Raw genomic sequence first — 27,950 nt, forward strand, 5'->3', positions numbered from 1 at the left:
TGGCACAGATGAACCAGAGGAGGGCTGCCCTGGGCTCCTCCCAGCACTTCTGTAAATTCCCAAAGGTGAACTTAGTGATCTGTAATTTTGGTTTCCATTCTCTAGGCACTGTGGCTATCAATTGAGGCCATAATGATGAAAAGGAGCCAGTTCTCTGCCTGCATCAGACAAGTCAAGCTCAAGATTGTTGGGAGACCAGAGGGGCACCCGAGCCCATAGACTTGAGAGGTCCTAGCTGGGTAGGTGGGACCCTTTTCAATGAAGGCAGAGCTATTGGTAGGGGGTTGTGGGTATTCTAAAAGCTTTCTGTAAGTTTCTTGATCTTGTTTAGGCAATTAAATAATAGAGTAATGGAATGAAGTGGGGGGGGGGTTGGGGGCCTCCTGAGGGGAAGGGGGATCTGGTGTTGGGGTGGGGTCTCCAGTGCAGATGTGAGGAGTGACTTCTGTTGGGGGCGTGTCTTTGCCTTTGTGTTGTTCTGGCTCTTTCTTCCCTCACTGAAGGCAGCCATGGGAGAGGTCCTAGGAGGTTCTTGGAAAGCCCCACAACCAGGAAGGAAGACGTTCCTCTGGGACAGAGTGAATATTGTTTCAGGTCGCCCCACCCAGCTTGTCCCCAAGCCGAGGAACCTGCCGGGGAAGGCCTGGCATCCGGGGGACCCCCAGGAAGAGTGCGGGATGAGAGGGCTTGGTGGAGAGCCTTCCTTCCAGCTCAGTCCTGCCCTCCTCCTGCTCCTGCTTCAGCCCCTCTCCCCTCTCTCTGTTGATTCCTGTCCGACCCCCACCTGTCTTGCCTTCCCAGGGATTCCTCTCTCCCTCCCCTCTCTGTGTGTCTGGGAAACTCAGTCACTGTTCTTCTATCTCTAGCTTTTCTTTTCTCTCTTTGCTTTCTCACCACCGCCTCCCCTGCTGCCTTCTCCCCCACCTTCTCAGGGCCGGTGTCTCTGGAATTGCTGCTGGACCCCCTGGACCATTGCCCCTGTGCTCCTCCACATCCCCCTCTCTGAGGTTGGTATGAAGTCTTAGATGGGAGTAAGGCCGTTAGCAGAGAAAACTGGGGAAATCTGAATGAAATCTGTAATTTCCTGAATTCCCTTGCACCAGTATTAATTCTTAGTGTTGACACATACACTGTGTTAATATTAGGGGAAGCTGAGTGACCGGTGTATGAGAACTCTCTTTGCAGCTCTCCTGTAAGTCTATGATTATTTCACCATTAAAGAAGAAGAAAAAAGTTTTTTAAAAAATAAAGAGAAAATGGACCTACTTGCTCTGTCTTCAGCAAGTCTTGGGTCTTCTCCTCCTGGCTGCTGCTTCCATAACCATTTTTACCCAAGTGCCCGCCCAGCCTGCTGCCTGTCAGAATCTTCCCTGCCTGCTGTCCCATGAAGCCATTGCTGGTCCACTATACTGAGCAGCTTCCTCTCTCCTCGAAAGTCACAGCCTCGCATCTACTCATCTTTTACAATGTTGTACTCTTTACACCGGTTCTACAGCTCTTTTTGTATCCAAATCTTTATACTCCTCATGGATTGGGTTCCTCAAGGCCTGAAACTGTGTCTTTTTCTTCTTCCCCTCTCCATAGCACTTAACTTAAATGCCTTATAAAGACAGACACCTTCAAACATTTGCAGAATAAATGAATCTCGGGCGTAACCAATGATTGTGGATGCTGGCAGAGATTCATTCATTCATTTCCTCATTATTTGTTGAGGTTCTATTCTGTGCCAGGCCTTGATATTATAGTTTTCAAAAAACAGTCAAAGTTCCTTTTCTGGAAAGCTTGTTGAAGTCTAGTGAAGTATGTGGATAATTGATGGAATAATCCACAGATGACTCTAATGTTCTATGTGATAGCGTGTTTTTTAAAAGTAGATGCTGCTGGGAGGTGTATTATAGTGTTAAAAAAAAAAAAAAAACTTCTTTAAGAAAAGAACAGCTGAGCTAAGATCTGAAAGAAAAGCAGGAGTTACCTTGAAAAAGGAGAGGAGACCCCTGGCAGAAGGAAAAGCTTGTGCAAAGGCCTTGTGCCAGGAGAGGGCGTGCGTGGACTGAGGCAGGCCACATGGTTGGAATCAGAGAGTGATGGAGTGAGAGAGGCAAGCTCATGGGACGTGACAGGGCTTGGCTTTATCTTAAGGGCATAGGGAAACCAGCCAAGGGATCCAGGTATGGAATTAGGACAATCTAAGGGATAAGAAAGGTAGGCGGGGGTGGGGGGAGGGGTCATTGCTGGATTTATTTTATTTTTAAATGTTCATGCTGATAAGAATTTCTGAAGGAAGGAAGAATTTCTGACTGAAGGAAGACTAAGCATCTCTGCCCTCTGGGGCATTTTGCCAGACCTGGTGTCAGGGAACTGTTGACAGTAAACACAGCAGGGATTTGGGAGAGGTAGAGAACCTATTACCTTAGGTGAGAGATGTCTTGCTTCCAAAAAGGGAGGGGCCGAGTGGGCCCAGGCAGAGAGCCAGCTTGGGAAAAGCATTCTCCTTCCAGGAAGACTAATCCATGCCCCAAGGTCAAAGGTGCCAAACAGATGTCACAGGGCACTTATGTCTCCCACCCGCTGTCTGCCTCAGGACCCCCAGGTCCTTGCTTTTCCTGACTCCCTTTTGCCTTAAGGATCATGAAGGAAGCTGCTGCTAGCTCTCCCCCATGCCCCTACCTCGCCACCTGCCTTTTTCCAATCTTGCCAGACTTCTGTCCTTCAAGGACAAGAGTCAGTGGTTGGAGCTGGAGAATGGGAAGTTGGGTTGGAAGGCAAGAATGTCAGCATTCTCTGCAATAGCATTGTTGTTCATGGTCCAGAGGGACACAAGGCCTTGGAGCTGTGCCTGCAGCCATGGGAACTGGCTCTCATTCTTCTGGGAGCCAGGCAGGCAGCATAAATGCAGGAAGCAGGCGGGAGTGAGGAGAGGAGAGAGGACACGCCTGCCTTACACAGGGAGCTGCTGTTGGCTCAGGTGGTTGTGGCGCTGCGGGATGTGCAGTTGGCATAGCTAGATCTTCTAGCTGCAGAAGCCTGGAACATTTTGTGAGCTTTGCTCATTTTTAAATGTTGGCAACAACTTGAAAATTATTGTTTAAAGCTTGTGCAGGCCAAACAGAACACTGCTGTGGACTGTATCTGGCTCACTGCTGCAAGTTGTTGACCTCTAGATTCCTCTGAACCATCCTAGATGGGCTGGGTTGAGGAGAGATCTTTGTGAGATTGTTGACTCCTCTGAAGTGGATCTCTATCACCACCATGCCATGGACAGGCTTGAGATCAGTTTGAAACTAGAGTTAAGAGACTCAGCCTGTGGCTTGTGATTCTGGGGAATGGTCATGTTGGGAACACTGGCAGGGTTGAAATAGTCCCAACTTGACAACATGGAAAACCTGCTTGGCTTCCCTAGGCCCCAAGGAAAGAAAACGGACATATTCTTATTCTTCCATAGAGATGGGCTTTGATGAAGTGCAGTTCTCAAACACAGCACACATCAAAATCCTCTGCATGTCTTATTAAAATACAGATTTCTGATTCAGTAGGTCTAAGGTGGAGCCTGAGAACTTGACCTACTAGCAGGTTCATATGTGACACTCACGATGCCAATCTTCAGATCACAACTTTGAGAAGCACTGCTGTAGAGAATCCTATTCACCCAGGTTTCTGAGGTCCTTACCTGTGAGAGGATGAAGGACAAAGAATCCCATATGGTTCCCGCTGGTGATATTGAAGGTCAGTTTCCCTTTGGAGCTGGAGTCAGGGTCCCAGGCATCCAGCTGAAGCACAGAGGTGTGCAACGGCGCATCCTCCCGGACGGAGGGGTAGAACACAGGTCTGGACATTTGGGGTGGGTTGTCATTGACATCCAAAACCTCAATGTAGACTTCAGTTACAGACGAGAGGGGGATGGAACCCCTGTCTACTGCCAGTACCGTCAGCCAGTAACAGGATGCAAATTCTCGGTCCAGGGGTGCCAGAGTCTGAATCATTCCTGGGGAGAGGTGATCACCAAACCCAAAGTATTTCAGAGCTCAAAGGAGCTCTAGAGATCACTTTACCTAACAGTCCTGAAACCATACCATGGAAAGGATATTAACAAGTGTTTCAGGAGAAAAGGGAACTGTGGCCTATACGGCATGGGAGCTGCTGAGTTAAACACAGGGGAGCTTGTATCCTTATTGAAGAACCTCTCAGAGCCTTTCTCTGCTAAGACAGATCCATAACTGGGGCATATGGGCACACACAGGATTTCCAGAAGGCCATAGTGTTTGATCTGCTTTCTCCTGACTACTTCAACCCAAGTCCAATTTATTTATTTCACATTCTCTAGGTGGGATTTCCATACTTTGTTCCTTACAGTGGTTCCTTCCTTATAGATACTAATTCAAGGGCGAGGGATTTGATGAATAAATTGCTGTTCCCCTCTCCATCGTCTTCACGATTTTAGAGACTTAGCTTCACTCATTAGTTCACTCATTCTACAAATTACTTATTGTGGGCCAACATTTTTCTAGAGGTCAAGGGTCCAAGAGTGAGCAAAAGAGCCTGGTGCTCTAAGCTCTCATGGGGCATACTGAACTCTGAAGACCTAGGTGAGAGGGCAGCATCTCAGAGCTGAAGCAACCTTCCTCCTTTGACAGATGGGGAAACTGAGGCCCATAGAAAGAGCATGACTTGACCAAGATCATGCAGCAAGTAAGCAGAAGAGCTGAGTCTAGAATTGACTCTCAATCTAATTCTCTTTCATCACCCTCCCCTTTACCCTGGAGAGAAATCACCCATCAGGTTGTAAACTTCACAAGCTGAATACCCTACTTGTATTCACCTGGGATCTTCTCTAAGTTACCTACCTCAGGGCCTCACAAGTAGAAGGTGTCCAGTGTTTGCTGAATTGCACTTGTTTTCTATGGAGCCTTAAAGGAATAAATACATTGCTGCCACCTTTTTGGAGGACAACTTGGAAAGACATATTAACATTGAAAATGTGTGCTGTCCTTTGACCCAAGAACTGCATTTTAAAGAGGTTTTCCTATAGAGACTCATGCGTATGAGTAAAAGCATATGAACAAATGCAGCCATTAAAAAAGCGTGAGGAAATTCCCAGGTGGTCCCGTGGTCAGGGCTCAGTAGTTTCACTGCCAAGCACACGAGTTTAATCCCTAGTCAGGGGACTAAGATCCAAAAAGTCATGTGGCGTGGCCAAAATAATTTAAAAAATAAAAAATGAAAATAAAATAAGAGGGACAGGAAGGAGTGGCCCTATTTGTTGCTCCTTTTAGCTTACAGCCTGACTTCTCTCAAAAGAGCCCCTGATTTCCCGTAGCCCCATCCTCTCCCGGCACCTGGCCCTCCCATCCCTCCCAACGCCCAGTACCTGTGTCTTGGTTGATGCTAAAGGCAGCAAGGCTGGTGCCAGCGCGCAGGAAGTACTGGAGCTCCCCGTCCAAGCCAGTGTCATCATCGTGGGCAGCCACTACCATCACTGAGGTTCCTGAGGGGCTGTTCTCCTGCACCTGGCCCTGGTGCACAAAGGAAGCGAAGTGGGGAGGGTGGAGATTCTCATTCACATCCAGGACGATCACCTCCACATGGCAGAGGGTCCTGCGGGCCAGGGGCTTCCCACTGTCGCTGGCCCATAGGCTCAGGTTATATCCAGCCCTCCTCTCAAAGTCCAGCTCTTTCTCCAGACTGAGTGCCCCGGTCATCGGGTTCACATGGAAGGTCCCGTGAACATCATCCAACAGGACATACTGTACTTCTCCCGCAGGGCCCAGGTCAGGATCAGAGGCATCCAGAAATGTTAGAATAGTCGCTGGGGGTAGATCCTCTGGGACCTTAAGCCTGCGGTGTTCTGTGATGCACTGAGGGGAGTTGTCATTGATGTCTTCCAATGTGATTATCAGGTCAGTGACAGAGAAAAGCTGGTGGCCCTTCCTGGGCTGGTCCCTGGCCTCCACCTTGAGTATATACCGAGGTTCTGATTCCCGATCCAAGTGTCCTGTGACAACTATTTCTCCGGTGAGAGGATGGAGGGAGAACTTCTCTGTGGGGCTTAACAGCGCATATCGAACCCTCCCGTTATCCTCTGAGTCAACATCTTTTGCTTTCAGCTCTGCAACAGTGGTTCCAACTTCTGTGTCTTCTGAGATTGTTACCTGGTACCCACCAGGAGGAAATCTGGGCGCGTTGTCATTCCAGTCTTCCACATTCACTGTCAGCAGCTTCCAGGAGGACTTCTGGGGAGTGCCCAGGTCATACACTGTTACATTGAGGACGTAGAAACTGGTGGCTTCATAGTCTAAGGGGGCAGCTACAGTGAGCAGCCCTGTTTCCAGCTCAATGTCAAAGCAACCCTCTTCATTGCCATCTGCAATCACATAGACCAGTTTCCCATTAAAGCCAGCATCAGGGTCAGTGGCTGCCAGATGGGCTAGAGGTGTGTTGAGAGGAGCACTCTCAAGGATGTCAATGGACTGTGGAAAGTGGTCCTCAAACTGAGGGGTATGATGATTGATCTGATATGCACTTAAGGAAGTGAAATCCTCATCATTGGACTCCTGATTCTGAAGCCCAATAGAGTGCAAGATGGTCTTTGTGAAATGTGTCAGTACCCCTGTCTTCTCACACTTTACAGGGACCTCAAAATGAGGGTCCTTCACTACAGTAACATTCAAAGTCATGGGTGAGGCATAATTTTTCCCATCTGAAGCAGTAATTTTCAGGGAATAGCTGATGGGTTGACCAGTAGTACGGTTCCTAAAAGAGCGTTTGAGGGATATCACACCAGAGAAATGATTTAGATCAAAATACTCTAGTTCGTTGCCTGATACAAACTCGTATTTTAGGTTCAGAAGCTCATCCACATCTATAGCTGACACAGTCATTACTGATTTTCCTACTGGCCAGTCTTCATGGATAGACCCAGTGCAATTAACTTCCTCAAACATAGGCTTGTTGTCATTCAGATTCTTGAGCCTAAGAGAAACAGACACTTCTTTTTCCTGGCGAAATGGGGATCCCCAGTCTGATGCCCGTACCCGGAAAGTGTAAATTCTATTCATGAGCTCATAGTCCATGGGTTTGGAGGTGGAGATGATCCCCAGGTAAGGGTCAATAGAAAAGGGGACAGCATTTGGACGAGCGATGGAGTAGGTGATATATCCATTCTCTCCATGATCCTGGTCTGTGGCACTAACAGTCAGAACACTGGTGCCTGGAGGGATGTTCTCATCAAAAGTGCCATCGTAGGAGGACCTGTTGAACACTGGGGCATGATTATTACAGTCCATAATGTCAATGACCACAGTGGTGGAGGCCAGGCCCGGTGAGGTTCTGATGTGTAGCTGGTACTGGGCTTGGTCATGGAAGTCCATGAGCTTTGTGGTGGTGATCAGCCCCGTGCGGGCATTCAGTTTAAATGCTGCACTCTCTGAGGATGGCTTTAGAACATACTTCAGGTTGGGGAAGGCTGGGGTTACTTTCACCATCACCACGCGGCTGCCAGTGGGGGAAAACTCACTAAGCTGCACTCTGTACGTGGCCTTCTCAAACTTGAGGGAAGTCAGTTTGGAAGGAGGTAAGTGAAAGCCCCTGATCTGGGAGTAAACGGAAGGTCTGCTCCCAGCCCTGGCCTGCAGGCTGAGGTTGAATCCATGAGGGTGGTCCATCCATTTGATGTCTTTGACAGAAACCACGCTGAACTCACTGCTCCGGGCGTAAGACTTGATGGCTTTGAAGTTCTTTCCAGGGTCACCACCAACGATTTCCAGAGAGTCCACGTCCGCCCCTGAGCTGTTTGCATCTACCATGACAGTGGCGTAGGCGGCGTCCTCCTGGCGGTCCGGTGCAGCCAAGACCACCGAGGAAATGGCTGGGGGCTTCCTGAGGGCAGGCTCCACGTGAATGACGAGCGCAGCCACGTTGCCAAATCCATTGCCCTCCGAGATCTTCCGCATGCGGTCCACAGCCAGTACCTGGAGCTCGTGCTTCCCTCGCCAGGTGACGTTGAGCTTCCCAGCCAAGGTGACCACCCCGCTGGCGGGGTGGATGGCGAACATCTCCGACCTTGTGTTAAATGCATAATAGAACTCGGCGTTCTGGCCCAGGTCTGCATCGGTGGCGCTCACCTTGCAGATGGGGCTCTTGAGGGGCATGTCCTCAGAGATGGTGACTCGGTATGAAGGCGGGGAGAAGAGGGGCTTCAGGTCATTCTGGTCCAGGATGCGGACCACCACGCGGGCCAGCGCTTCTAACTCCAGGGTCTTCTCCGTGGCTTGGATGATGAGGGTGTAGCTGTCTCGCACCTCCCTGTTCAGAAGGGCCGTGTTGCTGCTCTTTGTCCTTATTCTCAGAAAGCAGAAGTTGCCCACCACATACTCCTCTGTTTTAAACACGTTGGCCACATCTCCAGAGATAATCCGGTACCTCACTGCCCACTGGGGGTCTGTGAGGTAGATGCCCATTTTCTCAGAGCTTTCCACATAGGTCTTGGGAGCAGAGTTTTCATAGATGGTCGCATTATATAGGGGATGTGTGAAGTGCCAGGCTGAGGAGATGAGGGGGTTCTCACAAGTTGTACAGTGGAGCAAGGCAATGGCAAACCCCAACGAGGCAATAATCATGATGGAAAACCTCCTGAAACCCTGGGCAGAAAAAGAAAAGGCATGAGTTAGGAAAGAAATGGTTCCTACTCCTGTGGCTCTTAACTGGGGTGGTTTTGCCCCTCAGAGGACATTTGGCAATGTCTGAAGGTATTTTTTCCTTCCCAGGTGGCACTCATGGTAAAGAACCCACCTGCCAATTCAAGAAACTTAAGAGATGCAGGTTTGACCCCTGGGTAGGGAAGATGCCCTGGAGAAGGGCAAGGCAACCCACTCCTATTCTTGCCTGGAGAATCCCATGGACTGAGGAGCCTGGTGGGCTACAGTCCCTAGGGTTGCAAAGAGTCAGACACAACCAAAGCAATGTGGCACGCACAAAGGTATTTTTGGCTATTCCAGCTTGTGCAGAAGATGCTGTTGGCATTTAGTAGAAAGAGAATGGGGATGTTGCCAAACAGCCTATGGTGCACGGGACAGACACCCACAGCAAGTCAGTAGTGCTGAGATTGCAAAACCTTGTGTTTGAAGAGTAACAGACTAGTTTAAGTGCTTCCTCAAGGGCATCCAACAGATACAGCACAGTCCTTAACTGCTTCCCTCCCTTTTCCAAACCTTCAGTGGTTCCCTGTGCGTGCGTGCTAAGTTGCTTCAGCCGTGTCCAACTCTTTGGGACCCCATGGACTGTAGCCCACCAGTTTCCTCTGTCCATGGGATTCTCCAGGCAAGAATACTGGAGTGAGTTGCCATTTCCTCCTCCAGGGGATCTTCCCGACCCAGGGATCAAATCTGCATCTCTTATGTCTCCTGCATTGGCAAGTGGGTTCTTTACCACTGGAAAATCTTCCTCAGTGATGCTAAAATCATTCTGAAGAGGCACCCAAGCTTAGCAGTCTGGCACTAAATACTTCCCATAAGACACTTCCATCAGGGCTGAACTCTAGTTGAACTGAGCTGTATCTGCACATGTAGGGGCTGCGAAAAAGCAAAGGGACCAGGATCGAAGCCCTGGCATCAGGCTCCTGGGCCATCAGGCCTGGCTCCACTATTTACTAGCTGGGTGACTTTCTGGGCAGGTTGTTTCACCTCTATGAGCCTCAATCCCCTCTTCTGTAGAGTAGGAATAAGGATAATATCTACCTCATTTGATTGTTTGAAAATTAAGTGAAATAACCAAGGTAAATGAGCTAACAGAGTGCCTGGCACATAGTAAATTTTAACATAAGTAAAGTGAAGTGAAAGTCACTCAATCGTGTCTAACCCCATGGAGTGTAGCCCGCCAGGATCCTCTGTCCATGGGATTTCCCAGAGAAGAATACTAGAGTGGGTTGCCATTTCCTTCTCCAGGGAATCTTCCCAACCCAGGGATCGAACCCCAGTCTCCTGCATTTCAGGCAGATTCTTTACCATCTGAGCCACCAGGGAAGACTGTAAGTTTTAACATAATATTAACTATTATTAGTCATAGGAATCTAAGTTTCATAAATGGAAGGGGCCTGCCCATGGCCTGACAGCTAAATAGAAACAAAGCACAAATTAATCCTGGTGAGACATCCCTTGTAGTCCAGTGGTTAAGAATCTGCCTTGCAATGCAGGGGGGGACATGGGTTCAAATTCCTGCTCAGGGAAATAAGATCCCACATGTTGTAGGGCAACTAGGCCCGAGTGCCACAACTACTGACCCCACACATCACAGCTAGAGAGCCCAAGTATTATAACCAAAGATCCTGCATGACGCAGCTAAGACCTGATATGCCAAATAAGTAAATAAATATTTCATGGGGAAAAGTCCCTGGCTTAGCTACATCTCCTCTACCAAAAAGTCCCTTTGGATGGGGCCTGATTCTGACTTGTCTTGTAATCCTGAAGAGAGAAACACCTTGCCTTCCTCCTCTGAAATGGCAGAACTGAAGTGGTCCTGAGAGATAATGGAGCTCGGACCGGCTTCTCATGCAGAGATGGAAAAAGAGAACCCAGGTCGGAGAGGGATCTTGCCCCGAGTCACATAGTGGGCAGCCAGGTAAGAAGCAGCCCCTGGCAATTGTTGAAGTAACCACGAGTGAGCGCTTCACCTCTAAGACCCACCGTTCCCCATCTGCTCCCTTACAGCTTCCTCAGTGGCTCATCCCTGAACTCCATCCTGGGTCAAAATATGAGACTCATCAGGGCCAAGGATGGGGAGGGTCATGAGGTAGGCTGAGTTTGGTTGCCAAACCGAGTCTTCTAGAAGCACCTGGAAGGCTGTGTGCACCAGGCTGGTGCCTGGCTTGACCATGGGAGTCTTGACTCTGGGGAGTTCATGGCTATCAGCCAGATGTGCCAAGCATTCCTGGAGGAAACAAGCAAGACTTGTTTTTCCAGTTGCCTTGGTCTTCAAAGGCAAGGAAGAGTTAAACGTCCAGGGCAAGGGGGAAAAAAAGAGGCTTAGATCCTTGTCTCTTTAGAGTCGAGACAACCAAAGGCAGGTTCTTTAAGACCCTGTGGGTTGCATCCCAACATGGGAAGGAGAGTGAAGGCAGAAATGGGAAAGTCAGCCTAACTTGGGCTCTGAAAGCCTGTGATAGTAAAGAATTTGATTATGCCTCCTCCTTCCAGGCTCCCTCCCACCATTCCTCACTTGACATCCTGTTGGTGGCGCCCTAAGCCCAGCACCTCAGAAGAGAGGGGCCAGGATGGAGGCAGACTGTACACCTGGGGTCCTAAAGCCTGTGACACAAAAGGATGTTGTCTGTTCCCCACCGTTCCCACTCCTTGCTGTCACCCCTTGCTTGCCACTGCAGCCCACAAGGGTCCTGGCCACAGGGAAAAGCCACACTTGCCCATCCCTGACACAGTTCCTTGCAAGCAGGAAGGGGACTGCCCCCCCTCAATCATTCAGACCCCACCCCTTCCCCCAGGACCGCATTGCTTTTGAAGTTGAAGCTGGAGGGGGGAAATGAGTGCTTACCTGGTCCCAGGTCCACACTCAATTCGGTGGCCCAGCAAGTCCAGGATGCAGGCAGCCTCCCAGCTCCGCCCGCCCTGCTGTGGGGAACACTTCCTGTTCACCAGGTCAGCTCCCGTGGAGGGCAGGTCCCAACAAGACACTCCGCTCAGCAGCTGCAGGGGTGCCTTGCAGAGCTAGAGTCCTTAAAGTGAGCTGCAGAGAGGGGAGCAGGGATGGGGTCTCGTCAGGGCAGGGTGTAGTGATGGTGGTGGTGGTGGTGGTGGTCAAAGGGGATGATGTCAAAGGGAATGAACCCTTGGGTGGGGGTTTGGTGCCCATGGCTGTGTTCAAGCTGTAGGACTCACAGACCTGGTAAGTGGTTTGCTGGGGGAAGGGCCTGTGTCTGAGACTTGTTTCTGGCGCTGTGCCCAGGCAAGTGAACAGGCTTGCAGGGGGCAGGGACATGTTCAGCTCCCTGGGCTACCCTCCCCACCCACAGCACCTAGGACCACTATTTTGAAACATCTTGTGAAAGCATAAATGAATTCTTATCACTTCCACGCTTAAAATTTTCCAGCAGCTTCCTGTAGCATTTAAATGAAATCTGAACTTGTATCATAGCCTGGAAGGCTCCCCACCATCTGGGCCCTGCCTGTATCTCAGATGATACCTCCCAGCACCCGTCTTATTGTTCACCAAGCTGCAGCAACAGGGTCTTCTTTCTCTTCTGCAAACACCAAATTTGTACTTGCTGTTTTCCTCTGTTTAAGATTCACCCATGGCTAGCTCCTTCTTGTTATCCATTTCTCAGCTCTAATGTCACCTTCTAGAGAAGGAAATGGCAACCCACTCCAGTATTCTTGCCTGGGGGATCCCATGGACAGAGGAGCCTGGCAGCTTACAGTCCATGGGGTCACAAAGAGTCAGACACAGCTGAGCGACTGAACACAGCTTCTCAGCACACCTTCTAACCCCCAGGTTGATGTAGCCTGCTATCTAACACCCTTTTTTATCACTTCACCCTCATTTTCTCCACGGCACTTGTCACCTCCCAATATTGTTCTTATTTATTTGTTTACTGTCTCCTGGGCTCCATGAAGACAGGAGCTTTGGGTATCTTATTCATGCATGAACTCCCAGTGCTTTGATCAGTGCCTGGTAAATAAGCAAGCTCAATAAATACTAGTTGAAAAAAATGGAAGGATCTGGACTTAGGAAAAACAAAGACAGAGGGAAAACTGAGAGAACCTTTAGTGAGCATCCCTTCCTTTTTGAAGCTGGAAAATAAAGTCCCTCCAAAAGAAAGGGGCTTGCCCAAGGTCACAGGGTGAGAACCAGAGCCAGGTTCTTTCCTCCTAGTCACATTGCGATAAAGAGAAACTGTGCTCACTTGTAAATCCAACTGTTTGGGGTCAAGTCCAACTCTACCACTTGCTGACCAGATAACCTTGGGGAAGTTTACCTCTTAGAACCTCAGTTTCCTCATCTGTAAGATGGGGTTATTAAGAACACTGCTTTCCAGAGGTTTTATGAAGATGAAACAGGATTGTGTACGTTACTGTGCTTAGTATGGCACCTGGCCCATAGAAGAGCACTCAGTAAATATTAGTTACTGTTGTTTCAAAGCCAAGGCAGAATCAAAGACTGAGATTGGGGTGCGGGTAGGGTCCACTGAACCCCCTAGAGAAGGCCCAGTCTGCTTCCCAGTGGAGCAGGAAGCCGCTTGTCCCTGGTCGAGTCTAAGCTTGCTAGCCGAGCCATAGGCTGTGCTGGGAAGCTGCGAGCAGGCGCTTGTCCGGGGTGGGGCCTCAAGCTTTTGGCTCCCCAGACTCAGAGAGAAATCTGCATGTGGCTGAATGTGCACATTTGCAAGAAATCACATACACACACACTTAGGAGGCAATTTTGAATAATTATGTGGGTACACTCTTTGTGTGTGCCTGCTTGACAGAATGAATGGAATGGGAGTAAATAAACTGGTAGCCATGGGGCTTGTGTGTGTGCACAGGTGTGAGCAAGTGCAGGTATGGGGCTTCACGAATGGGCTCTTTTAGGATATATGTGTGAGTCAAATTCTGTGTAACTCCCGATCCCATTTCGTGCAGAAAATGGCTCACAGCACACAGCTTCTGGCCGTGTGACTTTGGGCAAGTGAATTACATTCTCTGATCCTTAGTTTCCTGACTTCATAATATCATTTTGAGAATGAAATGAATTAAAGTACATAATTACTATGGTATATGACACAATTTTCAACAAATATTACCAAGTACTATTGCTTTTTAGCAACCGGCTCAGATTATTGATTGTTGAGTTTGTAGGTAATGAAAACTCCTAGATGTCTTTTCACACCACCCCCAATCTGTTTCTATGCAGGCTGATCTTCTGCAACTAAATGACATAGGGCTTTAATGAGACTAGGATTCATTTCTCCATGTGTTTCACTCACTGCTCCAGCTTCTCAGAATCTTCATTCAAATGTTTAGCAACTTGGTGATTGTAACATCTGTGTCTTTATCCAAGTCAGTGATAAAAGTCTGAATACAACTGGCAGGAACAGTGTTCTGAGATGTAGCCCTGTTTTCTTGGTTAGCGATCTCAAGTGCAATTCTGGAATGAGTCGTCTCACAATATAGAGAGCTCCCCATCTCTGGGGGAATCCAAGCAGATTCTGGGTGGCCACCTGGGAAAGGATGTGCTACTCCAGGGGAATGGTTGCCCATGGGGACTACAAAGAGAGCTCTAAAGTCCTTTCCAACTTACATGGGCAGATTCTTTGGTGTGTGGAATTTGGGACTTCCTCTGGCTGTGGATCAGGGTTGCACATTCACTGATGCCTATTCAGTGGTCAGTGTAGTTAGCTGACCTGGCTCTTGGAAGACCTAGATCTAAAGTCACTTATTCCCTGGGAGTGTTGGTCAAATCAGTCACCTATGCCATCTGGACCTCCATCTTCACCTCTAAATGATGTGTGTGTCTTGGGGGAAGGGGCAGGAATGGATCCGCGATTTCAGACCCCTCTGTTGCTTTCTTTTTTCCCTAATCAAGTTGTACTTGGAAACACAGCCTATAAACAGATAAAAGCAGAACTGCACTATCGAAGCAGGGCTCCAGGCCTCGGACTCTGCCTCCAGGCTTGCCCCTCATTCTCTTGGGAAGCACAGGTTTGAAAAACCAGACTGGGAGCCCCTCCAGATCTGACAAGTGGGGGCTCTGCCATCCTAACATTCTGTGTCCTGCCTGTTGTTCTGAACTGCCTGGTGGGATGTGCTGTGAATCTGATGCTCTGTGACCTGTATCCATAATGGTCCATGTGTGAGGACTCAGGCATCTAGTTCTGGGAGTTTGTGACTCTGTAATTCTGTCTCTTCCATGGGGAAGCAGATGCACTTAGAAGAATTCAAAGCCAAATCAAGCTTCCACTAAAGACAGTCCTACCACATTTGTTCAAAATGCCAGGCTTGTTTCTGATGATGAAATTCCTCCCCATCACCCAGGCACAAATCAGAAAATGACATTCTGCCTCATGGCCCAGCACCTTCCCTTTTCTTGGACATTAACTAAATAGCCCAAGAGTACTTTTAGGAAATGCATCTGCCCTTTTACTCCTGTTTCTTGGTGAGGTAAACTGAGATTTGCCTGGCACCCCAAGGGTACCCAGAAGGGGGATGCTGAACTGATATCAGAAAGCCGAATTTCCTGAAGCTGGGCATTCTGGATTGCCTAGGCTCGGGGGAGAAGCAATGAGCGAAGATATTTTGTAGAGTTTGGAGAGTCTTTCATGAGAGAAAGAGTCACTGGATTCATTCCTCTTCACTGGATGATGTCCACACTCTCCCCCAAAAAGTCTGAATATGAATTTACCATGGATCTGGGTGCTCTCAGGATTTAATTTTTGACGGCCCACCCCTATCCACTGCCTCTGGCATCCAGTGTGAGGCTGGCTCTGTGGCTCTCAAGAAAGAATCCTGAATATATTCTATTTATGACAAAGGCTGGGGAGTGGGGGAGGGTGGAGCCATGGAGTGAGAATTAGGAGGCCTCTTGCCTTTGAGCCAGATTAAAACCGTAAGTGAAAGAATGTTGACATTCCAGGTACCTGCTTGTCAGGAAGTCTTTAGCTACTGAAATAATTTTTCTACTTAGTTGTATGGAGCCACTGAAGGTTTTAGAGAAGAGGCAGGACCAGAGCAGAACTATGTGCTAGGAAGAGTAATCTAACATCAAATCAAAAGGGGAATTTTCCTACTCAAGATTCCCGCTCTGTGAAGTAAGTCAGAGAAGAAAAAACATCGTAGCTCATCCCTTATAGGTAGAATCTAAAAGGAAATGATACAAATGAACTTACTTACAGATTAAGAAGAGACTCACAGAGAAGGAACTTATGGCTGCCCAGGGTGGGAAGGAAGGGTAGCGGGAAAGGATAGTTTGGGAGTTTGTGACCAACATGTATACATTGCTGTATTTAAAATGGATAACCAACAATGTCCTACTGTATAGCACAGGGAACTCTGCTCAGTGTTATGTGGCAGCCTGGGTGGGAGAGGAGCTTTGGGGAGAATGGATATATGTATATGTATGGCTGAGTCCCTTTGCTGTCCACCTAAAACTATCACAACATTGTTAATCAGCTATGCCACAATAGAAAATAAAAAGTTGTTTTTAAAAAAAAGATTCCGACTCTAGTGTGGACTGATCTTGCACACCAGCTATTGACCTGTTGGTTTAGGTCAACTGAAATTCAGGAATTGGTAGGGAGGCTTGATTCATTTCTAAGAAACTCAAACGCTTGAGTCATGTGCTAGTTTATAGGCAGCCACTGCTGGGTCGTTATGTAACAAAAACAAGTCAAAGAATTGGATACAAACAGGAAAAGGACCAGGGACTTGAGCCCTGGATGGGCCATGTGACCTTAGCAAGGCCACAGGCTTTCTTCTGAGCCTCAATTTACCTGTCTGTAAAATGATAATAATAATAGCTTCTCCTACCTACTTCCCAGGGCTGGAGGAAAGACAGATAATATGACAGGTAAAAGCACAGGGAGGAAAGACGCAGAGTAACACCTTACTAGGACCAATAATGGCTTGCTAAGTGGCAGCAGGACCCACCAGCAGACTGAGAAACTCAAGCCTGGAATTAAGGGGAAGAGAAATGGCTGAAAAGGCAGTTCTCATCTAGGGCATAGGTGAAATAGAGCTGAGACTTGAGGTCCCCTTCTTTATTAGTATTCTGATTATCATTATTGATGACAAAAATTATACTGTCTGATATCTGGATGGCAATCTATACATTTTCAAAACACATCTGCATGCATTTTCTCACTTGGTCTTTGGAGAAAGGGTATGGTATTGGGTAGAATTGATAGCAAGAAAGTGGTCTCTGAAGTCAGATCAACCTGCTTTCAAATCCCAGCTCTTATCATTCACCAGCTGTGTGACCTTGGGCAGTTATTTAACCTCTCTGTTCCTGGAAAAAGGGAAATGAGAGTAGCACCTGTCTCATGAGCTGTTGAGAAGGCTGCATGAGTCAATACGTGGCAATTCCTAGCACAGGATACACTCAGTGTGAGTTAGTTACACTACCAACCTCATCCTTGTTGTGACACTTACTATCATTCTCATTCTGTAAATGAGAAAGGGAGGCTCAGATAATTGGAGAGCTCTGCCTGGTTCACCCATCTAGCAGGTGGTGGATTCAAGTACTGGTCCAGAATAGGAACCCATATTCCAAAAAGAGAGACTCAGAGGGGGCTGCAGCTGACTCTCTGGAGCAACATTCTTCAAAAGAATTTTCTACAGTGATGGAAGTGTTCTATGTCTGAGCTGTCCACCATGGGAGCCACTAGCCCATATATTCATCTGTATGTCAGTGTTGTCCTTAAATATACTTTCTGATATTTTTTTCATGGAGGAAGGGGCACACCAAGGCTACAGTGACTAGGGCCCTCAAAAGGCATAATGTGACCCTGGAGAGTTGGCCATTTGAAAGAAACAAACTGGATTTTAAGGAAGAAAAGGGACAAACTGGGGGATGAAGGGAAAGTGTTTTACTGTTGTTCCTCTTCTGCCAAAGCCATTCATTTATGCATTCACTCAGTACTTATTTATTGAGGGCCTACCCCATGAAGGCATTCTAGAGCAGAGAACAGGATGGATAAAGACCTTGCTCTTGTGGGGGTTGGAGTCTAGTGGCAGAGAGAGAGGTTAAGAGAAAGTCTGGTGGTTAAGACTGTACTTCCAGTGCAAGAGGCGTGGGTTTGATCCCTGATTGGGGAGCTAAGATCACAATGTGGCCTAAATGGATAAAAGTACTTTATAAGGGACCTCCATGGCAGCCCAGTGGTTAGGCCTCTATGCTTCCAGTGCAGGAGGCATAGGTTTGATCCCTGATTGGGGAACTAAGATCCCACAAGCTGGTGACATCCAAAAATATATATATATATCATCAGATGATGAAAAGTGATAAATTCGTAGAAAGCAAGATTAGAGAGTGATGGAGGAGGTACTATTTTTGAAAGAGTGGTCAGGGAAAGCCTACATAGCAAGGTGACATGTGAGCAGAGGGAAGGCCACAAAGTCATCTTGAGAAAGAGTTCCAGGCAGAAGAAGTAGGCAGTGCAAAGGCCCTGGGGCAGGAACAAGGAGATTGCAGACAGACTAGAGGGGGAAAGGAGAGAGGGGTTCCTGCAGGCCAGGGAGGTAGCCCAGGGCAATTCAGGCCAAAGGAAAGGCCTGTAGTGAGCGGGACCCCGTCATGAGATTGACACGATGGTCTACAAGGAGCTGAAGGAGACAGGGAGGTGCTGCTGGACATAGTCTTAGAGCCCTTCAAGGCCATCCCATGTGGCCAGTGGGTAGTATACAGGCTGTCCCACTTCGGTTAGTTTTGTTGGGCCATAGTATATTGTTTTGTTGTTTGATGGCTTTTTACCTAATTAGTTGTTAACATATAAACATTGGAAAGCTTCACCCCAAAATCTAGACTCCAGCTTCCATTTAACAAAGTGGAGGGCGCTGTCTGTGTTGGTCCATAGAATGGCTGGCTGGAGCTGAGTGGTGGCTGCCTCCTGTAGATGGGGCCTGTGTTCTCCAGACCCCTTCCCCAAGCTCTCCCAGATTCGGAGGCTGCATCAGTTACCGTTTATCTTCAAGGTAGTTTTCTATCAGAAGAGACACATACCTGTACCCAGGTCTCTTTCCAAACTGTAAGGAAAATAGACTCCAAAATGGCCTCCTGTCCACGCACTGGGCCTGCTTGACCGGTGAGGCTCCCCCTACCCTGGCTGGAGAGTTCAGAGCCCCCAACACTCCCTGAGCTCCAAAGAAAACAAGGAATCTCTTTCTTTTGGGACTGCCTGTATGGGTGCATGAGCTTTGCATTTGGAGCTGAAAACTCCCTAAACCAGAGGGCATCCAGGGATCAGAGGGCTTGAGAGGAAGACAAATCCTATCCCACTTTTTCTGGATTCTCTGTCCAGAAGGATTCATAAGTTACCAAAACCAGTTCTAGCTCAGAATGACGTTGAACCTGTTTATCAGTTAGTCGTTCTGGAGACAAAGAGGAGGAACAGAGCCCCTCCTCTAAGTTCTGTGTTTATGCCTTGGGATCCCTCAGGCACAAACTCAGCTCCGTGGGAAGGCCTGTGGAGTCTCTTCTCTTGGTGGGGCAGCCTCCGGCCAGGCAGAGACCAGGAGGCCCCCGTGTGGAGAGAAAGAGGCTGTCCTGAAGGTTAGAGTTTGGGGTGGCTCTCTGTGAGGCTGGAAGGTTGTGTCCTGAAGTCAGGAGACAGACATCCCTGGAGGACTGCAAAGCTCCCTCCAGAGGGTAGAACAGATTGTAGAGGCCAGAGTGTCCCCACCACATGGGCCTCACCTGGGGTAGGGGGGTCTTTACGCCTCTGTGCGTCTTGCAACTCTTGGGTCTAGTGAAACCCTTTGTCTTTCCAGAAGCTATGGATGCATTTTCAAACATATAGGCATCAAGTTCCAACAGCAGGGACCTTGGATCACACACTGAACCTCTGAGCCTCTGCTCTCATCTTTAAAAGAGACATTCTAACTGAATGCACCTCGGATAGTTGTTCTCAAGGCTTGACTAGGTGATTTCATATTAAACAGTTAACACAATGTTACACCTAACAACCGCTGAATAAATATTAGCTGCTATTTTTTAAAACTGTCATTATCGTTATGGAAAGTGGACTGAGACCCGCCTGCTGCCCTGAGCCCACCCCCACTGGCTCCCACATTCACCTTCTCAGGCGTCTCTGTGAGGTTCCCAAGCCCCGCTAGGGCGCAGTGTGGGAACTGCTGGGAGTCTAATCTCTGTTTTGTAGAGATGGGAGAGCTCTGCCTGGAGAAGGGAAGTCCACAGTGCGCTGTGCTCAGTTGCATTGGACTTTGGCGGCACACCTGGAAGCAGAACCCAATCTCCTCATCTTGAGCACTTTGCACGCTGGCCAAGTTGCTCCCCACACCCCAACTCCTTTCCCAACCTGGGGCTCCTCAGGAACCCACAAAGTATTCGTTCCAATCAGGAGAGTGCAGAGAAAGGACCCAGCCACTGGGGACACACCTGCCTCCTGTATTGCCTCTGCTTTCTATTTCTTTTTTCTTCCTTAACTAAAAAAATTTAGCTGCACTGCAGGGTACGCAAGATCTTAGTTCCCTAACCAGGGATTAAACCCTTGCCCCATGCAATGGAAGTGCAGAGTCTTAACCACCGGACCAACAAGGAAGCCTCTCCTGCCTCTGCTTGTCTGGAGGCCTGACTTCCTCTATCCAAGCCTCAGTTTCCCCATTTGTGAAATGGGCTAGCAACAGTTACCGCCATGGAGAATTTAGTTAGTTTATGCATGCAAAGCATTTAGCACGTAGTAAATAATGTTATCTATTACTATTATTCATTATTATTACTATAGTTATTGGAATAGTTATAGTAATGTTATTACTGTTACCTTTGGTGTTCAAAAGTATGTGTGGAATATTCTCTGTATGTATACAGATACCTGTCCATGTTCCAGGAGCCCCTTCCGGGAGTACTGTTAAACACAAACAGATACACACACATACATATACACACACTGTGAGTCTCTGTGACATCTCCCGTTTCCTTGCAACAATTTGTAGGAAAGCTCACACAACAGCTTGAGCAGCATTTGAATAATAAAAATAATTTCTGTTCTTGTCACCCTTTTCCCCACAGTGGGTACAGAGAGGTCAGAGATGTGATCTTATTTAGAGTGTGAGGGGGTAGAAGACAGGGTGTGAGGTGGGCAGAAGAAGATAGGCTGTAGGAACACAAGGCAGAGAGTGTTGTGGACACGTCACAACCTACCTGATCTCTCTGGTGTGTTGGGGTGACTCTCTGGGCCCCATCTCATGTGATTTGTCAAACGAAACCATTCAGTATGGTTCCCCTATCTATCCAAATACAACAAACTGCCTTCTCCAGAGTTAGCAGGCCTTGTGGCCCCCGGTGAAGTGAATTCTGTTCCTCATCCTGGCTCTTTGAAGCTGCTGAGACTGAAGCTTCCCTTTCTCTCTCTCTTTTTTTTTTTTCATTTTATTTGTTTACTTTATTTTGGCTGCACTGGGTCTTCGTTGCTGCGAGCAGGCTTTCTCAAGTTGCGGCAGATTGGGGCTACTCTGTAGTTTCTGGCTTCTTGTTGCAGTGGCTTCTCTTGTTGCAGAGCCTGGGCTCTAGAATGCACAGGCTTTAGTAGTTGTAGCTTGAGAGCTTAGTTGCCCTGAGACAGGTGGGGTCTTCCTGGACCAGGGATCGAACCCATATCCCCTGCACTGGCAGGCTGATTCTTAACCACAGGACCACCAGGGAGGTCCCTAAGCTTCTTTGTTCCTTGTACCAAAGGCCATCTGCCGCCCATGGCCACTGCCTGCCTGGTCTTCTTGGCAGGGGAGAGGCTCCCGTCAGGCAACCTGCTGTTTGAGTCGTGCTCAACCCAAGCTGTATGACCTTGAGCAAATCTTTAACCCTGACCGAGCCTCTGTCCCTTCATACATAAACTGGAGAAGATAATCCCGCTGCAGTGACATTGCAGTTAAGATGAAGTGCCTCACACTACGGTCCCAGTGCCTTGCAGAGGAGCCCTCAGGCAGTAGGGCAGTGATGAAATTATTTAGGGATGGGAGCTCCACTCCTTTGGTGCTGAGGGACCTTGGTAATGTATCAGAGGGCCTGGGAGGGGACCAAACCAGAGACCCTCTGAGCAAACCGCCTCATTTCATGGGGGTCTCCGCTTATCCATCTGGGAACTGGGACTAGTGCCTGTTCTCCTGCCTTCCTGGGTAACCCTCCCCTGTGAAAGTGAAAGTTGCTCAGTCGTGTCTGACTCTTTACGACCCTATGGGCTATATGAAATTCTCCAAGCCAGAATACTGGAGTGGGTAGCCTTTCCCTTCTCTAGGGGATCTTCCCAACCCAGGGATTGAATCCAGGTCTCCTGCATTGCGGGCAGATTCTTTACCAACTGAACCACAAGGGAAGCCCAAGAATACTGGAGTGGGTAGCCTATCCTTTCACCAGGGGATCTTACCGACCCAGGAGTCGAACCAAGGTCTCCTGCATTGCGGGCGAATTCTTTACCAACTAAGCTATGAGGGAACTCTCCCCTGAGCTGTTGGCAAATGATGCTCTAAAGAAGGTGAGGTTTAGAGAATAGGAAATACACAGGCCCTGATCACAGCTGACATTTACTGACTGTTTACTATAGGCCAGGCCCTTGGCATGCATTATCACTTTTAAGCTGGTTTATAGCAACCCTATAATTATGCTCATTTTGCAGAAGGGATAAATGAGACTCAGAGAGGTTACCTAAGCTCCAAGTTCACACAGCTAGCCAAGGAGGATTAAAACTCAGATCTCTAGTGCGTCTAACAGTTCCCTGGCCTGCCTCCCAGGGCCTGTGGGCTGGAAAGAGTGATTGAGAGGGAGAGTTATATGATCCCTCCCCCACATCAAGGATCTTGTAACCATGGGACCTCTCCCACCAGCACACAGATTCTCAGCAAAAGCTTCATCTCCAGTTCAATCACTTTCCTTCTGGCTGTGCCCAGCCCAGCTGTTTGTCTGTCCAAGTCCAATCCCCTCTGAGCAGAGCAGCTCAGGACAGAGCAGAGTGTAGGCAGGCCTCGGCAGGTGAGGAGCGGTGCTCTAGCAGTAGAGCAAGGCAGGCAGCTCCCTCCGCTCTTTGCGGTCCTGCATGGAGCTGGCTGAACCTGACTGTAGAGCTAGGGGCAACAGAGGAGCTAGAGATGATGTGGTAGCATCAAGGTGCTTACTAATGAGATGCAAATGAGCCTCTGCCAGGGACTCCAGCTCAAGCCCCGGGGCTCTGTCCACCCCGACTCCCTGGTAAGTGTTCTCCACCCAGCAATCTGTGGACCCGAAACTCAACAGGACCACTGGGTCAGTTGTGTTCTCACCAGACAGGGCTGGCCATTGAATTAAACCAGGGATTATATTTTGGGAATTCCCTAAGGGGATGGGTGTAGGGGTTACAAATACATATTTCAAGCCCCACCCCAGATCTACTGAATCAAAATTCTTACGGATGGGGCTCGGGAATAGATGTTTAACAAGTTCCTGGGGTGGTTTTTTGTGTGACTGGTGTTTGGGATCCATTGACCATGATAATCACGTTCTTTAAGATCCCGTGTTGTTAGTATCCCATCTGTGGGCCTCTTCTAGCCCCAGTGAAGAGGTGGGTAGGGAAGTTAGGAAAAGACCAAAGTCTTGGTGACTTTTAGGCTAGACAAGTGCTTCTCAAATGTCAGCATAATAAAAATCACAGCCTCATCCTTAAGAAGTCTGATTTCGTTGGGCTGTGGAACTCAGAGGGCTTCTCCCCCATTAGTGGGGACCACTGGCTCCCAGGCAAAGCAGGAGCAAGATTATCTCTAAGGTCAAATAGAAGAGTGAACAAGAGCAAACAGGAGGGGGAAACAACAGATCTGTTTCCTGTGCCTTTCACCTAAAAGTCTCTGAGTGCAAATCTCTGCACTCATTAGCATCTCGAACCCCAGAGACAACTGTTTTTAATTCTTGCAAACAGGTCTATCTCCCTGATAGAGACACAGCCCCATGAACCATGTTCTCCTTGCGTTGAATAAAACTGAACTTAACAATCAGTGGATTCCATCCACACAGGCATACACATGGCCCAACAATTTCCACCTTCGGCATTTGCACAGCAGTATCGTGTATGTATGTTCACACGAGAATGTTCAGAGCAGCATTATTTATAATAACCCTCTGCTGGAAACAGCCTGAACGACCACCAAGAGCAGATGGATAAGTAAGTTGCCGCTTGGTCATACAGCAGAATACTATACAGCAGAGAAAATGAAAGTATTGTTCTAGGTAACAACACGGATGAATCCCCCTCACGTAATGTGGGGTGAAAACAGCCATATACAAAAGAGTACATATTGCACTAGTCCACCTGTATAAAGCTTTCAAATAGCCAAAACTCGTCTATGGATTACATTAATATAAAGTTACCATGGGCGGGAGAAGGGGGCTAGTTAGCAACTGGACTGGGTGCAAAGAAGGTTTCTGGAATTGGTAGTAATGTTCTCTTTCTTTATCTGGAAGCTGGTTAGTTTCTGGAAAGTTCACTGAGCTGCACACTTGTGATCCATGCCTTTTTCTGTTTTCTTATTATACTTAATTTAAAGGTTTTCCAAAAGTACTAGTAAAGGAGCTCAAAGAAGACTTTTAATAAAAGAAGAGTCATTTAACTAATAAAAGGGAACTCCAGGTGACTTCTGACTATGGCAGATTACATGGGATTTCATGACTGTGGGATCGTGGACTCTTCCTTTCCCAGGAACGAGGAAGGAGACAGTTCTCAGAACCTGAGAGCTTGGGCACCATGCCAGAGCATATGAGGGCTGTGGAAAACCAATGCCTCAGCATTTCCCTATCCCCACCTCCGCATGGCCCGCCCTCCCTAGAACCGCAAGGACAATGACAGCCCATTTTGTACTGGGTTCCCAGGTTCAGCTGAGTTCACAGTTCATTAGGGCTTGCTTCATGCAGCATTTTTCTGTCCTCAGAGCAGGTTTCTGGACCATGTTCTTCTTGTATCCTCTCAAAGACCCTACGTATAGAGCAAGAAATATTTCCGTTTTATAGATGGGGAAGTTGAGGCCCTAAGATAGGGATCAAAAGACTTGTCCAAAGCTAGCAAGAGCTAGCAAGCTGCCCGGCCAGGACTTAAACACGAGGCTTCAGATGAAAAATCCAACACTCCCTTGGCTACACCACAGATGGATTCTTCCAAGTAATAGCAATGCTAAGCATCTGTCAGTATCCGTGAGCAATCAGTTAGTGAGCACTGTCCCTCAGAGTCCTTCAATAACCCAAGGAAGTAGTACTATCACTTCGTGCATATTTTACAAATGAAAAAGCTCAAAGATCAGAAAGTCCAAGTGCCTTATCCAAGATCAGTGTCCATTAAGTATGGGGCATGGATTGGAAGAAACGGTCTGAGTTGAGACCAAACTCTGAACTGCTAGTCCAATGGTTCCCAAACCCAGCTGGAGTTCCCTTGGAGCTTGTAAAAATACAGATCCCCTGGCTTCACCCCCAGACCACACATTCGGATGATGTGGACTCAGGATGCAGCTGAGAAATCCATATTTTTAAAAGACAGCCCTAGCCATTTGGGATGTTCAGCTCTAAACAATGCTTCCACTGAAATATGACAGTAAAAACAAAATAATTTAAGTGTAAAACTTCATTTAGTAACTTCCAAATAGCTCATGGAATCTCTCTAATAATTAGAGTCCTCCTAACAATGGTACACAAGCCCTCAAGAATATTTTTGAGAACAGCCTGTCTGACTGGATGATAGCTATGCTTAGGGTGGGGGGCAGTGACTGACAAGGAGTATCTGGAGGGCTCTAGTGGGGACAGGGTGGTGTCTGCTTTTTGCTCTGGATCCTGGTTAGCCACTGTTTGCATTCACTTGGTAAAAATTCATTAAGCTATAACTTACAATTGATGTATCTTCTTTTAGAATGTTTGCGAAAAGGAAAAAAAAAAAAAAATCAGGCTGACCATCCATCAGAGACACTGTAGAAGCAATCTTTACATAGAGTAGAGATTTGCATAAAAAATCCAATAGAGTTCTTCTAATTATATGCTTCTCAGAGTTTGAGATTCTAGAATTTGAATGTTCCACAGTGCTCTGATTCTCTAAGTCAGTTCCAAGACAGCAGGAGCCCCCAAATCTGTAATAGTAGCTAACGTTTAGTGAGCTCTTAGTATGCGCTGACTGCTATGCTAAGATCTTAAGAGCTTTGTATGGATCAACTCACAGCAACTCTGTGAGGTGGATAGCTTTATCCACCCTAAACCCCTCAGAAACATGAAATGATGGGTTCAAGGTCACAGAGCTGGAAAGCAGCAAAGCCAGGACCAGAACTCGAGTGCCCTGGCTCCAGAGCTGGTGTGCCAACCATGGCGCCATACTGGCATCAAGCTCTGCTACTTCCCAAGGCTGAGTGTTTAAGTATCCCAGTGATGTGTTTTGTGCCATCTAGCCTTGCATTTGCTGGGAGGACCCAGAGAGAAGGGGGTGCTTCAGGCACAAACAGCAGCTCTCACCTGGGACATGTGAGCACACACGGGCCAACACGCACATACATGCTGACGTTACCCCACAACTGGCATGTGCAATCCTGCTCAACTGGCACCGAGGCCAAGTGCTGTGGGTGCTGGAACTGAACGGGAACTGGGAACAGGAGAATTCTCCGTAGCTGTTCCCTGCCCCCCGGCCAGGGAATGGGCAGTTGTCGTTTACCTGCCATCCCAGGTCAACTTGCAGGGGCCCCCACCAGTCTCAGGAATGGAGAAGGACTCAGGAGTGGGGTGGGGCAGGCAGAGGAGACATTTCTTTCTTCTGCAGGCCCCAAACTGGAAACTGCTTGAGGCATCGCCTCTTTCAGGAGGTAGTTTGTCAGCCAGTGGGTAATGGTGGACCATCATCATATTTATATATATATGTAAAGTCACACTCCTTGGCCTGACATACGTGGCCTTAAGTGATGTGGCCCCGTCTTGCCTTTCGGAGCACATCCCCAAATATTCCCTACCCAGCTGACAGTTGCCTGCACACTCATGCTGTTTTCTTTAACTGCTATGCTTTTGCGAGTGCTACTTTCTCTTTCTGAATTGCCTTTCCCACTTTTTTTCTTTATTTAAGCCTTATTTAGTCTTCAAAACTGATATTCAGTCCCAGCTACTCCTAGAAGCCTTCCTCCACTAACTCCGTACTAGGCTAACTGTGTATGGTTCCTCGGGCCCCTCTGCCTGCTTGAATTTGCCTCTATTTTACCACCTACCTCAAGGTATTAAACCATCCACTTACAGACCTGCCTCCGCCAGCTGTGAGTCTCTGGAGGCCTGATACATCATAAGCACTAAATGTCTGTTGAACTAAGGATCTGTTGAGAAAACAGAAGCTGTGCTACTGAAAGGAAGTGGCTTAGCTTTTCTGAGTCTCTATTCATGTCCACGCTGGAAACTAATAGCAACAGCAAGAAGAAGTGGTTCAGGATCACAGTCACAGGCCTGCAGGGAGGTCATGCAGACTAGAAGAGAAGATACAGGCAACATGGTCTAACCTGGTGGTTCAAGGGGCTCAGTACATTGAGAGTTCTCTCTTCAGCATTCAACGTTCAGGGCTGCGCTTAGGCCCAGGACCCATCGAAAGCTGGCTACTGACTTTAGGCAAGTAAAATGGAACCAATTTACAAATTTCCATTGTAAAATGGAACCAATAATTCTGTTTTGAAATTTTTATTGGAGTATAGTTCATTTACAATGTTGTGTTAGTTTCCACTGTACAGCAAAGTAAATCAGCTATATGTATGCATTTATCCCCTCTTTTGGGGATTTCCTTAGAATGGACCCAATAATTCTTAAAGGAGACTTGAGGGAACTCCTGAGCCCTCCACTTGTACAGGTGCAGATTCTTACTGACTCTCTGGCAATAGTGAGGGGATGGTGTGCAGGTGTGTACGTGTGTGTGTATGTGTTGGCGGGGGTTGGAGGAGGGGTCTGATTGATGATGTGTATGTCCCTTGTCCCCTGAAAGGCATCTTACAGTTTAGGGATCCACCTTGTTCTTCATCCCAAATTGCTTCCAGGGGTATGGGGGCAATTCCTTGGCCTCTGAGGCTGACCACTCACATAGCAAGCAGGACTCTCTCCTGATCTGGGCTAGGCAGAGAGAGGCAGAAGAAGGTGAGACGATCTGGGGCATGGCCCTGCCTTCCCCACTCACTTGCTGTGTGACCCCAAGCCAAGTTATCAGTCTTCTCTAGGGAGGCCTCCGTGTCTGATTCAGTGATCCCTAGGGACCCTTTCACTCTTATCTATGGTGGGTTGGACTAATGCTTAGTCCC

At 48.0% G+C, this 27,950-nt stretch overlaps 2 protein-coding genes across 4 annotated transcripts in view; one reads left to right on the plus strand and one right to left on the minus strand.

Annotated features, from left to right (window-relative positions):
- Positions 1 to 27,950, plus strand: part of SLC36A1 (solute carrier family 36 member 1) — a 166,679-nt gene that overhangs the window by 118,310 nt on the left and 20,419 nt on the right. The window contains exon 12 of one of the 2 annotated variants that reach the window (XM_060415934.1): positions 106 to 16,186. The exons of the other annotated variant lie outside the window; for it this stretch is intronic. Coding sequence (XP_060271917.1) covers positions 106 to 133 — 28 coding nt within the window. The 3' untranslated portion in view covers positions 134 to 16,186. Of the gene's footprint in view, positions 1 to 105; positions 16,187 to 27,950 lie in introns of those variants that run through there. 2 annotated transcript variants of the gene reach the window in all.
- FAT2 (FAT atypical cadherin 2) overlaps positions 1 to 27,950 on the minus strand; it is an 84,723-nt gene that overhangs the window by 53,657 nt on the left and 3,116 nt on the right. Inside the window, exons 2-4 of one of the 2 annotated variants that reach the window (XM_027970435.2) lie at positions 11,536 to 11,727; positions 5,366 to 8,633; positions 3,668 to 3,982 (exon numbers count right to left, since the gene is read on the minus strand). In XM_027970435.2, coding sequence (XP_027826236.2) covers positions 3,668 to 3,982; positions 5,366 to 8,612 — 3,562 coding nt within the window. In that variant the 5' untranslated portion in view covers positions 8,613 to 8,633; positions 11,536 to 11,727. The remainder of the gene's footprint in view (positions 1 to 3,667; positions 3,983 to 5,365; positions 8,634 to 11,535; positions 11,728 to 27,950) is intronic. The other variant, XM_042251000.1, reaches the window with a different exon arrangement.

This window comes from Ovis aries, chromosome 5, assembly GCF_016772045.2.
Source record: "Ovis aries strain OAR_USU_Benz2616 breed Rambouillet chromosome 5, ARS-UI_Ramb_v3.0, whole genome shotgun sequence".
Classification (NCBI taxonomy): Eukaryota; Metazoa; Chordata; class Mammalia; order Artiodactyla; family Bovidae; genus Ovis; species Ovis aries.